The sequence below is a fragment of the Apis dorsata genome, unplaced genomic scaffold (genome assembly GCF_000469605.1).
Source record: "Apis dorsata unplaced genomic scaffold, Apis dorsata 1.3 scaffold_191, whole genome shotgun sequence".
Lineage (NCBI taxonomy): Eukaryota > Metazoa > Arthropoda > Insecta > Hymenoptera > Apidae > Apis > Apis dorsata.
In genome coordinates, this window is record NW_006263476.1 from 164,375 (window position 1) to 177,765 (window position 13,391).

The 13,391-nt window shown below is 42.1% G+C and overlaps 1 protein-coding gene across 1 annotated transcript in view; it reads right to left on the reverse strand.

Annotated features, from left to right (window-relative positions):
- The window catches only part of LOC102675590 (protein Skeletor, isoforms B/C), a 17,300-nt gene extending 13,554 nt beyond the window's left edge, over window positions 1–3,746 (reverse strand). The window contains exon 1 of the mRNA XM_031509881.1: window positions 3,604–3,746. Coding sequence (XP_031365741.1) covers window positions 3,604–3,688 — 85 coding nt within the window. The 5' untranslated portion in view covers window positions 3,689–3,746. The remainder of the gene's footprint in view (window positions 1–3,603) is intronic.
- Between the last annotated feature and the right edge of the window lie 9,645 nt (window positions 3,747–13,391).

Here is a 13,391-nt window from a genome sequence, read left to right on the forward strand (position 1 = left end):
ATGCTAACGAATCGCGGAAACCGGTCCGCGATCGATCCTCCTCGCAACCACTCCAAACCCTTTGATCGAGCTGCCTACCGTTACCTACCGTTACAACCACTCACCGACAGGATATCGTCCGTCCTAGAGAGATTGACGCACGCTCGGGCATAAATCGTGCGCTGGATCCTGCCTACGTCCATCCACCTCTTGTCGTTCCGTTTCCATACCCTTTCTGCTCTCGCGAGATAATCGAAAAAAAAAAATCGAGGAGGAGGAAAAAAATTTGAAAGAGAAAAATCGGACGCGTCCGTGTACGCGATGCCGTTAACTGTCGCTGGTAATTGGTGATGTAAGGTATGGAGGAGCGGCCGTTGATACGATTTCGCTCCATTACCATTTGTTAGGTATTCGATAATTGAACGGAAATATGTGCGAGTTGGTTTCTGCGCCGAGTTGGTCGATTTATGTACACGCTGTTCTAGTACAATTTTCCTGGTTTCATTCGTTACGGGGGATTTTTGAGGTTGGCGAAGGAAAATCGTTGAAGGATCTCGTAGATCTGCACCGATCTAAGCATCGGGTAACGGGTTGACTGTAATACTCCGATTCCGTTTGAACTATTATGGTTATTGGCTATTGTCTCCTGTTAATGTTAATTAAGTCGTTTCGTTCTTGTTGTTCAGATTTCGTATATTATTCGATACACTCGCAGGAACGAGTTTATTTATTTATTTATTAATCTCGGTGGAGAAAAACTGGTAGACCGAAAGACTTTTCCCGTTAAATCTAGGGATCTCTTTCAAAGTCCTCGTTTCGAAGACAGGAGAAGCCTTTAGCCTAGTCTTTGAAATATCCTTGGAAATTTATATCCTTGCACGAGAACATCGGGAACTCGTCTTTTTCGATTTCGAAATGTAGGAAATCGAGGCTGGTAATATTATCAAAATCTCGTATCGCTCGATAGGATGAATGCCTCGCTTCAGACTTCGATATCAATCGCTAATGAGAAACCGAAGCGTCAAAGCAGTGTCGCTTTCGAGCTTTGAGAGGATGCATTATGTCGTTCCAGCCGCGAGCCATTAGCGCGTAATTATTGTCGCGGTAACGACACGGTGGGAACGTGATTAAATTATTATACGTGCGCGTTCCGTGATTCGTCCATTCGGCGACAAAAACGAACGAACGAGGCCCCCTCCCTTGGAAAAATGAAACGAAAATGCGAACGAGGGAAGAGAAAAAAAAAAGGAAGAGAAAAGAAGGGCAGACGAAGATCACGTAAGCGAAACGTAAAGCGCCGCGTCTGATAGAGCTTGGGAAAATTTGGGTCAACGAGGTTTGGTTTAAGATGGGAATAGGAGAGGAGAAGAAAAGAAGAAAAGAAGAAAGAAAGAAAGAAAGAGACAGAGGGAGGAGAGAGAGAGAACGGAGAGATACATATCTGATCTTTGACATTTTCATACGAAAGAGAAAGCAGGAGGCGTAATTGGCTGCCTCTGCATAACGCTACTCCAATGTCGCAACGCGCTAGATTCACGGCAATAGAGAGAAACGAGAGGTGTTTCGGAAGCATTTGGCAAAATCTCAACGAGCGATCGACTTTTTACTCTTTTTCGTTCACTCTCCCTCGTGATTTTATTTTAACGCGAATAATTAAAAAAATAATAAACAATTTCTAGATAACTAAGAATTCTTGGAGAAGTTAAATATCTGGATTTAAAAATCTTTAGAAGAAAAGGATTTAATTTTACGTTTACGCGAATTGGGATATCTGGATACCGAGATAATCGGCATAAGGATATCGATCAAACCGAAGCCGACATGGATATACGTAGTAAATGTCCTAATAACTGTCATCTTAGCTACCCTTAATTAAGTTAATTGATTTAGACGATCAGTTGGACAAGCAAGTAAAACAATTGTCGCGATTATTTCACCGCCCGTTTCCGATAAATCCATTTCCCCTTTAATCGAACCCGACCCAGAACAATACTAGACAGAACTATCTCGTATGTTCCTCGCGTGGAAATTCACGAGAAATTCCTCCCTCGTTTATTTTCTTTCTCTTCTCGCGCAACTCGAGTGGTATCGCGCCACGGGTTGCGGCCCGATCGGAATCCCGATACGGGTTGTCACGATCGGTTCACCGTCGAATTAAACCTCGAAACCTGCCTTCCTTTCATTCCTCCCCACGATAAATCGAAACTTTGGATTTGCAATTTGTAAACGCCGAATGCGGAATTCGATCCTCGTGGACCGGATTTTCCTTCAACGTCGTTCCTTCCGCTGGATTGAGACGCGAAGATCCGTGCGTTGATCGTTGGACCGGAACCAAGGAGAGAAGGAATAAGATATTCGCGTATCTGGTATAATAAGATATCCTCTGGTTGCGTAACTCTCCACTCTATTTCTAAGCTCGATTCGATGGAACTCGAAAACGAGGTTCGAGATGAAGGAAACTAAGAAGAGGTGAACTAAATATCGCGTGCAGCGGACACTTTCGCGAGCGGAAAACGGGGAGAAGAAGGATTTCATCGCGAAATCGTCGTCGACCGCGATACCGCATTTTTTCCCTTCCTTCCTTCCTTCCTTCCCTCTTTCTCTCCAATCTCTCTCTCTCTCTCTCTTTCCTCTCGAGCAAGCCGAGGAAAAGCGTGGAACGCGAAAGTCACGCAGATCCCGCGAAACAGACCGGCAAATCGAGAGGCCGATGACGTCGAGGCTTGCGCCATCTGAAACATTGCGATTTTAAATATACATTCTCGAATAAGCGTCGAAATAACAACTTTAACAAGTTTCTTTTTGCCGAGATTGGGAGGCGACTGTATGCAGACTATATGCGCGTTTATCGTATCGATCATCCTCCAATTTAATCTCGTACGAATATTCAGAATTCCAATTCGAGTACACGAGAGCTGAAACTCGAGCGCAACTTCTCATTGACCGCTACGTTTAACGCGCAATTAACGTCCTTCCAAGGCGCGGATAACGAGACATAATACGCGAGGAAGACACACCAGTGCACCCTGCATCGACCACGTATCTATTAACTAACGATCGAATTCGAGCATCACGGATCATTTCACGTATCTCGATTCTCCATTTAACGCATCTTTTCCTCGTTATTTCTACGCGATCGTGCGTAATTTCGAACGGCGAACATCGTAACGATCTCGAAGGTGCGATCAAGGGAAGAGGAGAAACTGCTCGAGCGCGTTCGTTTCTCGCGGTCCAAGGGGATGCGAAAGCCTCGGCGCGATTTCGTCGCGATTTGAATCGGGCGAGAGAGACGAGACTCCTTCCAGGCACATCGTTGGCAAATTATACGCTTGCTGGGGAACGTATTCGAGCCGCCAACTTTGGTAATAACGTATCGTGCACCCGGCGAATGTTTCGAATACCGTGGAAAGTGGTAAGTGGACGGATTCCCTGGATTCGAGAGGCGAACAACAACAACAACAACAACAACAACAACAACAACAACAAGAACAAGAACAACAACGATCTATCGACGATTTTGGGAGGAGGAATTTTCTAGGAGGAGGAATTCTCGACGCAAAAAGGGGTTGGCAAAAATCACTTGGGGGAGGGGGTGGTTGTTGAGGAGGAATTGTTCAAACTCACGTGTCGCCAGAAGAAGGTAAATAGCCGCGACTAGACCGATAGATGAGAGCCGAGTCGTGGACGATGTGGGTGATTGTGTCGTCATGGCGTCTTCGTGGTTACTGCCGTCGAAAGTGGCCGTCGTGGATCCAGGTAGCTTTGTCGATCCCACTACGATCGCCGGCTCGCCTTGCTACGCCTCTCTCTCTCGCTCCCTGCTCTCTCTTTCTCTTTCCTCGCTGCCCACCTCGCCCCTCCCCCCCTTCTGCTCTGTTTGCTCCCTCGAATCGGTCATTTCGCCTTGCTTTTCCCTCTTTCATCCATGCCCAACATCCCATGTTGCGTTGTTTTCGTTCCCTCCTTTCTTGCACGCCGATCCTTCCTCTCCACCTAGGGAGAATGGGAGGCAAACGTGTTATTTTATCTATTTTTTCTCTTTTCCTCTCCGATCTTCTCGAATTGAATTTCTTCATCCTCTTCCTCTTCTTCTTTTTCGATTATTCGATTAACGAGTGAAGTCCACGTTTTCCAGGATCGTTCCTTCTCTCTGGGAAAAAAGGAAGGAAATAAAATTGAACGAAGGAGGAGGAGGAGGAGGGGTGGTTCGCGGATGGAAATTTCATCGTGCCTTCCCCTCCTCGGCTCGAGATCACGTTTTTCGGCGGTTCCGCGAAACGGCGAATGAGGAATGAGGCAGGTCAGGGTGGTAACGAAAGAACGCGCGCACCGCAACATCCCGACCGCGATCCGACCTGGATGGATGCTGGTCGGAGCGTAAGGCGGAGCAACGCTTGACACCCGAGCTCTCGACGATTTTGAAAACAATCTCCATTATAATATGCCGCGTAGTTGCTATTCGCCTTTCGTTTCGACATTCCGCGATAAAAAATACGAAGACATTTGAACGACGAACTAGACGGGTTTCCTAAAATAGGCGTGACGGAACGGACTTTACTCCGTTCGATGAATGAAATTCGTCTTCATCGATTCGAAACGCCTTTCCTTTCCTCGTTTCGAGACGAATAAATATTCGAAATGATATAAACGAATTTGTTAAAATTCGTTTCGAGCGTGAAAAAAAAAAAAAATGTTCTTTCCGAACGAAACATTGAAACATTTGGATTCGTTCGTTCGTAGACACTTTTCCATTTCGAATCAAATTCGTTTCCATTCCGTGGGTAAAATGCTCTTTCGAGACTCGTGTGTTTGGGAGAAAAAAATTTCAATTGTGGCCCCTCCCCCCTCCCGCCTTTGAAAGGAATTTTAATTCGAATGGACGGCGAGCAATATCAGACGAAATTAAAATTCCTCGCGCGTGAACACGGGAGCAGCACGGGACTTGGACGACCCGTGAAAGTTTTCACGCGGTTCGAGCCGACCTGCCTTAATCGAGGAGAGGAGGAGGAAATATCCGCGAATCACACGCGTACCTGCTCCAGCGCTTTTCGTTGTTTACTCGGTTGGAAGAAAGGCCACTCACGGTTTTACCTGACGAGCTCACCTCGATCCGTAATGCCTCCCATAATGATTGTTTCGCTCGTCTTGGCCAAGCCACTCACTGACACAGATGCTGCAACGGGTATCTTGCTCATCCGACTAACATCCATTCTTGTCTCGTTCTATTAAGTTAAATGTTGTGCCCTCGAGCACGATATTACGCGCGAGATAACGCGAGATATTAAAAAGAATTAAAGTTCACTCGAGTAAATATTTCGATGCTCGCATGATTTATCGAATATCGGGAAAAAAGGATGGGTTCGACATTGCGAATCATTGCCAACCGCGATCTTTTCAACGACGATAGCTCGAACGTGGCCCCGTTTCGCTGGCAACCCGAACATTTCGCCTCGATCGTTTGGCTAATCGCCGATTTTATTTTATTAACGAGCGGTTAAACGATAGTTGAGAATATATCGATATCGATCGGAAACCTATGTGCCGGGTCGAGCGAGCGACCATTTTTATTATTCGAGAATAAACTTGTCAAGACTTTTAAAACTCGAGAGTTTTACTCTCGAATGTTTCGAGGATACAGAGTTCGCTCATACTTGTTGCTCGTCATATTTGAGAATGAAATTCTCGAAAGTAACTTTCCAAGCTAACTTTCAGAGTTTTATTCCTAAACATTTTGCCGATCGTCCGCTGCTTCCTGACAACGAATGGGTATAATATTGACAAAAAAAGATCAAGCGATAGTTGTTGAAAGATGTCTATCATGCTTTCGAATGGATGACGAGTTTTAATAGAGATATCTGAGAATAAAATTCTCGAAATTTTGCAGAGTTTTACTCCTAAAATTTTGCCGATCGTCCGTTGCTTTCTGACAACGAATAGATATTAACAAAAAGATTGAATATGCCTATCAGATGCTTTCGAATGGATGACGAGTTTTAATATTTGAGAATAAAATTTTTTAGAGATCGAAATTTTGCAGAGTTTTATTCCTAAACATTTTGCCTTCTCACAACAAATGGATACGATATTAAAAGGATTGAATATGCTTATCAGATGCTGTCGAATGGATGACGAGTTTTAATATTTGAGAATAAAATTCTCGAAATTTTGCAGAGTTTTACTCCTAAACATTTTGCCGATCGTCCGTTGCCTTCTCACAACGAATGAATACGATATTAACAAAAGGAAATATATGGATGCTGTCGATCAGATGCTGTCGAGTGGATGACGAGTTTTAATGAGAAAATGGCGAACACTTTGTTCCATTATGCGAGTAAAATTCTCGAGAGTTGTTTCTTGCAGAGAAAAAAGAACGACTCTCTCAACAATTTCGCTCTCGAATGCACACTTGATATAGAAACAATTTTGTCGCGAGTTGGTCGGTCGCGGCACGCGTGACCAACCTTCGAAAGAGGCGCGAAGAGGAAGGCGCGGGCCGATTGTCGACACCTGTGATCCAAAGATGCGCAGAAACGATTACACGCGTCACTTGGTCATTGTCTTTTGCAATACAATAGCCGGTTACATCGGGTTGGGAGTACACGAGACGCGGCGAGATAATAGGTTGCACGTGCCGGGGAAGGATCTCTCTTCCTCCTGAGCACTCTCTCGTGGCCTGTTATTAAATTTAATCTCGCCTTACATTGCGAGTAATAATTACGGAATAATTACGAGAACGATCACCGTTTCTGCGGCGTCTCTCCACTTTGGAAAAGAACGTTATTACGGTACCCCCTAACGCCGATTACCATCGGCGACGCGCTTCCAATGTTAAAACGCGTCGTATTTCGTATTCCCCTTAGGCAACATATCCGGTCGATTTCGAAGGGACAACAAACGAGTTGTGTTAATCGACAAGCGAAATTAACAAGTTCGTTTCGATTTTTATTCGTCTACGTTATCGCTCGAATCGAATTTGCTCGAGTTTTTCATTTTATCTTATTTTATTATTATTATTATTATTATTATTATTATTATTTCTTTGATAAAGAAGACCGGCCGAATCGCGAGGTTTCGTGGCAAATTGACTGACTCTCCATTCTTTCATGGGTGGACTGGTATGCGGGCCGGTCGGTTTCTGTACGCTTCCACAGAAACCAAGAGGTTTCTGTTCAACCTAGAAACCGCTTTTCGCGATCCGTTGACGAGAACGGAGAAAAGAGTTGGCTGGTAATTAGATATAATTATTACCCGCGCGGGCATCTCGATCGTATCTTATCATATCTTTGGGTTTATCCTGCCCGATCGAGATTTTATCGACAATTGAACGAGGGAACAATAACGGCTCGATAGAAACGACGCGTGCGATTATCTACTTAAATTTTTCGCAACGTATTATCGGAAACGTATTTTATTATTTTTTTTTTTTTTTCTACCACGTTCGAGAGATTATCATCGTCTCAAATTTTCTTTCCTGTTTAAAAACGAGGTATCTGATCGTATCCTCCTCGTCGAATATAGGACGGATAGGAGGAGGATCGGCGCGTTGTTGAAAGTGAAATCAGTATTGCGGAAAGAATCGGTGTTGCGCACAACGAAATAATTGAAGATGCCATGTATAGGCATTATGCTTACTCTTTGCGTACGAAAAAAAAAAAAAAAAAAAAAAAAAAAGAAAGAAAAGAGCGAAACGAAGAAATTTGTTTGAAACGTTCGAACGTCGATCAACGATTGCCTGTCGATTCCAACAATTTGTGAACTTGGGTATTATATATTTTATCCCGGTTCTCGTATCGAGATTCCCGCTGATTTATTTATACGATATTGATATTCAGCGACGCGTGTGCGTTGAACGACTTTTGGGTGGATAATTAGCGCCCAATAGCAATTATTATCACTCGCTCCTGTTTCACTTGCACTTGGCCATGCTTATTAGCGAAAGTTAATGAATCCGCCGATGATTTAACGAGAGAAAATTGTTTTGACGCCTGTTCTCTTCTCTCTTCTCTCTTTGTACTCCGTGCAAGATGGATTTTCTAATTTCAACCGCATTCGTGGCCGAGAAAACGAGGACTTTGCGCGCCACTCTTTTTTCCTCGATCGAGTCTATATCGATATTCGAAAAAAAGGTGTGAATTCTTTCTAAAACCAATTCTCGAGAGTTTCGTTCGAATCCGACACGAAAATAATTGGCTCTGATATCGAATCGGAATTCTCATCGTTGTGAGAGAATTCTATTAAAACAGAATAATTGGTTTGCATTATTTTTTTAATCGCGAATCCTTTTCCAAGGATAACCAAGTACAAAAATGTTTTGCCTCACACTTTTTAGATCTCTATTCGAAAAGATGTAAATCCTTTCGAAAGTAATTTCTCCAGAGTTTTATTCGCATCTGACACGAAAACGAAAATAATTGCCTCTGAATTAGAATTCTATCGATGTGAGAGCAATCCTCAAGAAATCCTTCTATTAAAACAGAACGAGAATAATTGGTTTGCACTATTTTTTAATCGAATCCTTTGCAGGAATAACTAAATACCAAAAAAAAACAAAACGAAAACTGTTTCATCTCGCATTTTCCTCTACCGATATTCGAAAAGATTCTCGAGACTTACCAGAAAGCAACCAAGAACGTTAAAATTCGCGTTAAAATAAATTTTTTCCTTCCAAAGAACCATCATCGATCCAAATAATATCACGGAAACGATGAAAGTTTTCGCAAATTACGTAATTTTGTATATTCATTCTTTCATGGAGAAGGAAGGAGATCAAAAGAATTCGGGGTTGCGAAACGAGAGAAAGAAAAGGAAAGAAGAAGGAGAGAGAAAAAAAAAGAACGATTTCGATCCTGCTCCATTCATCCTCCTCCAAATAAAAGGAACGACTCGTCTTCTTCTGATTGCGCAACGTTTCAACCCTGCAGTTAATCGTGCTAATATTATTACGCATTCCGCGTTCACAAGCTTCGAGGCGCATAATGGGAAAGTGGCCGAGGTAACGGAGGACATAAATGGATGACTTTCTCTGGCGGAAGAGTCGAGCAGGGTCAAAGTCTCCTTTGTGCGCCGCAACATGTCGATGTCTTTTATCTCTTCGAAACCGTGTCTTCGAGGAATCGGTCGAAAATAATCGGCCGAATTTCTCATAGATCCAAGGAGGCTGATCCATGATAAAATTTGCGCCAAGGTTGATTGAAATGGTACGTGGAAATGATGGAATAAGAGGGCGTAGGAATACAATTTTTCTTTACAAATGTTAGCGAGAAGAATATCGCAATTTTGAATAATTATCGATTGGATGCGAATGAATTATCGAGAGGAGACGTACTCTATCCAATGCAAAAGATAGAAGAAACGCGGAATTAATTTTATTTGAGAATCAGTTTCGGAAATCATCGATTACGTAACACTTCTTGACAAGTGTGAGCGAGTTCAGTCTCGATTTCTTAAAAAGAAAAAAAAAAAAAAAAAAGACTTAAACGATAAAATTTCTTTTGCTTCAGAAATGTAGAATATTCTCTCTTATTGATAATTCACTTGAAAATTAATTCCAATTTCACTCGTAAACTTTCCAAAACTTGATCTCCTCGAAAACGAAGCCTTGGACGGGAAAAAAAAAAAAAAAAAAAAACATTCTTTTCTTCTCCTTTTCTTTTTCTATCTCTCTCGCAAGGAATCTCTTCTACATAACTTTTGACCGCGCCTTGTATAATATTTCCAACGCGTATCGCGTTACAAAGGAGTTGCTATTGTAATTTAATAAAGTCGAGGAACGTACTTGTCCCGTACATTTTTCTCTCTCTCTCTCTCTCTTTCTCTTTCTCTTTTTTTTAATAATATCGGAGAATGGCTGCCATTCACTCGAACACCTTGTCCACCGTATCAACGGCCGCTACGAAACAGGTTGCGCGGACAGTGTTTCGCGTGCATCGATCGCGATTGACAAAGTTTTCTTTCACAAGACCGACAAAAGTCCCTCCTCCTCCTTCCCCTTCCTCCCCTTTCTCCTTCTCCCCTCCCCTCATCGAAGCTTATTCGCGTGGCGATTCGAACATCGGATTACGCCTTGTCCCGCGTTTCATAAAAGACGTTTAAGTATGCATAGAATCACCCATACGGAACGATAAGACGGCCAAGCCGTGAAGTAATGGGAAAGATTATTTATGGATTGCGATATCTCCTTATATATATATATATATATATATATATATCTTGAGATGAATTACGACGATCTCGGAAAGTTCCCGTGGACGTGCGCCTCCCTGGCACAGATTTCGCCTGGAAAAAATTTTCATGAATTTTAATTGTTCATAAATTGCGAAAAATGCCGAGCACCGTCTCACCTTCCCCTCCCTCCCGCTCCGAAACGGGACACGATCGCTTTCTACTATTTCATTGGAGCGGGTTCTTGTGCCCGCTACCGGATCCACAACCGCGCTACAGCTTTTTTCTTTTTCTTTTTTTTTTTTCCTTTTTAATCTCGATGACGAATGGCCACGCTGGATTAACCCGCTCGTAAAGAACCGCAATTAAAAATCTGTCAGAGATCTCGAATAGGATTTCATCAACCGAAATCCTTGTGGCGGTTAAACTAGCGCGCGACGAATTTAAATAGATATTGAAAGATATTTCACGAAATATTTTGCGAAAGTTTTTTTTTTTTTTTTTTTGGCTACGACGAATTGTGAAAGATCGAGTCGAGATCGTGAGAGATCGATTTGTTCCGCGCGGAGGAGATCCAAGACCACCCAAGAGATGCGTGGCGTTTTTAAGAAACGCGCGAAGATCTCAGATGCGCGCAATTTTAAGCGAAACAGAGTGGAAAATGTTGAGCAGCCTGTTTCGTGGCAACTCGATTCTTACGTAACCTTCGTTGAGGATCTGTTGTCGTTTCGAACTGAAATTCAGGAAAAATTTGGAAAGAAAGAAAGAAAAAAAAAAAAAAAAGAAAAGGAAAAAACGGTGAATGGACGATGAAAGGATCGAACGCGTGCCGCTTAGGAAAGAGCCGGTTTTCGCGCGAAGAAACAAACAAACTGTGGAAGATCTAGGCAGAGTGGCCGCTGATATTTAATACTTTCACTCGAACTCCTTGACCCGTGCACAATTGCACGTGGACTCGCGTGCAACGAAACGATCGGCGTTAACGTGTTACGAATGCCCGTGATCGCATGCACGAGTTGCGAACAGGAAACGCCACACACGACCGCCAATTAAATATCGGCCACTTCCAACTTTGCCGCCATCTTGGCAAACTGATCGAGACCGATATTAACTTTTAACGAGAGACTTTCACGGATCGGGAGAAATTTCTCTCGACTTTCGTCCAATGGATCGGCGATCCTTCTTGGAAGCGGCGCGAAATTTTAGAATAATTATGCCATCCTTAGGACGATTAAACGCTCGTCGAAGCATCCTCCGTTCATCTTTATTCATCGTCTTTGAATCGCTTTCCTTTTATTCCTTCCTACGATCTACGATTCTTTTTTTTTTTTTTGTGGATAATTTTCTTACTCGAACAAGCTTTTGCTTTTCCCATGATTTTGCTAATTTTTTAAACCACGCGTCTTCTTTAACGCGTCTTCTCACGCGTTTTTTGAAATTCTTTTCTCTCGTCGTCAGCGTTGATGCAATCTTCCACTTTCTCCGATATTTTTTCCTAAACACTTTTCCGCGAAGTTTCTTTTCATAATTATTACGTTCCTACTCTTCGCTTAAATTCTCTCGTAAAAGGCAGTCTTCTTCATTCGTATATTTATCGCAAAAATTCCAATCGAACTCGTGATGATAATAAAAAGAAAATTTTGATCGAAACCAGTCTAGTTCGAACGCTCTCGACCGTACCGATCGAGTAACAATAGTAACGTTTGTACAAGGGAAGAATGCGTGTCATAAGTTGGTACGCATGCGGAGATGATTGATACGGCGCTCGTTCACATTAGTTTACGTAACCGGCTGTGAAACGAAGAGACGGATCCGAAGAAACGACGATCGTTGTCGACATCGTACTCGCCATCGATCAATATTCCAGCTTCCACGTTATATTAAGTACACGTTACGGCTCACGAAACACGTGAAAAAAGTATTTCAAGTGGCGTACTGTTAATGTTTTCCGCGCTTTATCGTTCGATCGCAGTGTCCCAAAAACGATTCAATTGTAATGCACCGTTTCGAAGCATTGCGTTATTAAAACGTTTTACCGCTTTTACGGTTTCGCCACGCTTCTTCTTCTTCTTCTTCTTCTTCTTCTTCTTTTTCTTCTTAATTACTCTCAAACTCGATTCCTCCCGGGGAGGGAAGCTCGAAGGCTATCTTAGTCCAGATACTCGGAATCAAGGTTATCCTTACGAGCATCGTGCAATTTGTGCGGCTGTATAATGGTAAAATTACGACTCTACCGTTTCCTTCGTATTTTATCACTTCTGTTCGTGTTCGTTTCGCGGAACAACGTTTTTTCGTTATTCCCGTGCTATCTTCATTCGTCCAATAAGATCGCTTTGTCGTTCGTGTATAGAGTAAGAAAGTAATTTTATTTTTTTGCGACATTCCTTTAATTATGCGCTATTCGGATCAACGAGACGCGGAAATTTCACCGGTTATATTGAATTACCGGCGGGCTCAAAATGTAATCGCGAATAACAGGAAATTACAGGTTAAATGCGGGCCACGTTACAGTTTTCACCAATAGCTCGCTATTGCGACAGGAAACGAGCACCAATTCCATGGAAAATATTAGAGATACTCGCCGGTTTCCGTGAATAGGCAAACTTCTTTTTTCTTTCGATCGTTTTCTTTTTTTTTTTATTTCATAGTGGACGAGCCTTCCTCGAGTATTCGATACGAGGTTACCGACATTTCAAAGAACGGGATGTTATTGTCCGGAAAGTGGAGCGTTGGATAACATATTGGGATACGGTCGAATCGCGTGGACGATTCATCGATGAACCGCGAATGTTCGTGCATTTGTTGTGTATTCCGCGACGAAACGATAAGCATGTTTCTCAAAATTGTATATTTCGGTAGAAAAAAAAAAAAGTTATACGATTATTAAATTAAATATGATTTTACAAATTTTGGTCAATATTATGTATGCAATAAGAATATTGAATAAGAATATTGGAAGGAAATTATTATTTTTGGAATATTATTATAAATAACTTAACGTAATAGGCAATTTTTGTGGCCGGAATAAAATGGTAAATGTGAATACGAATTTATACACGCGTTATTAATATTCCTCTATATTATTAAGAAAGAAACGTTTTATATATGCACGTATAATAAAATTTGAATGAATCGATCATTTTATCGCGGTATGTAGAAAAATGTATAAAATTTTACTTTGCAGTGCGAGTAAAAAAAAATATCCAAAAATATTTTACTCGCTGTTTCGTTAAAAAAAAAAAAAAAAAAGC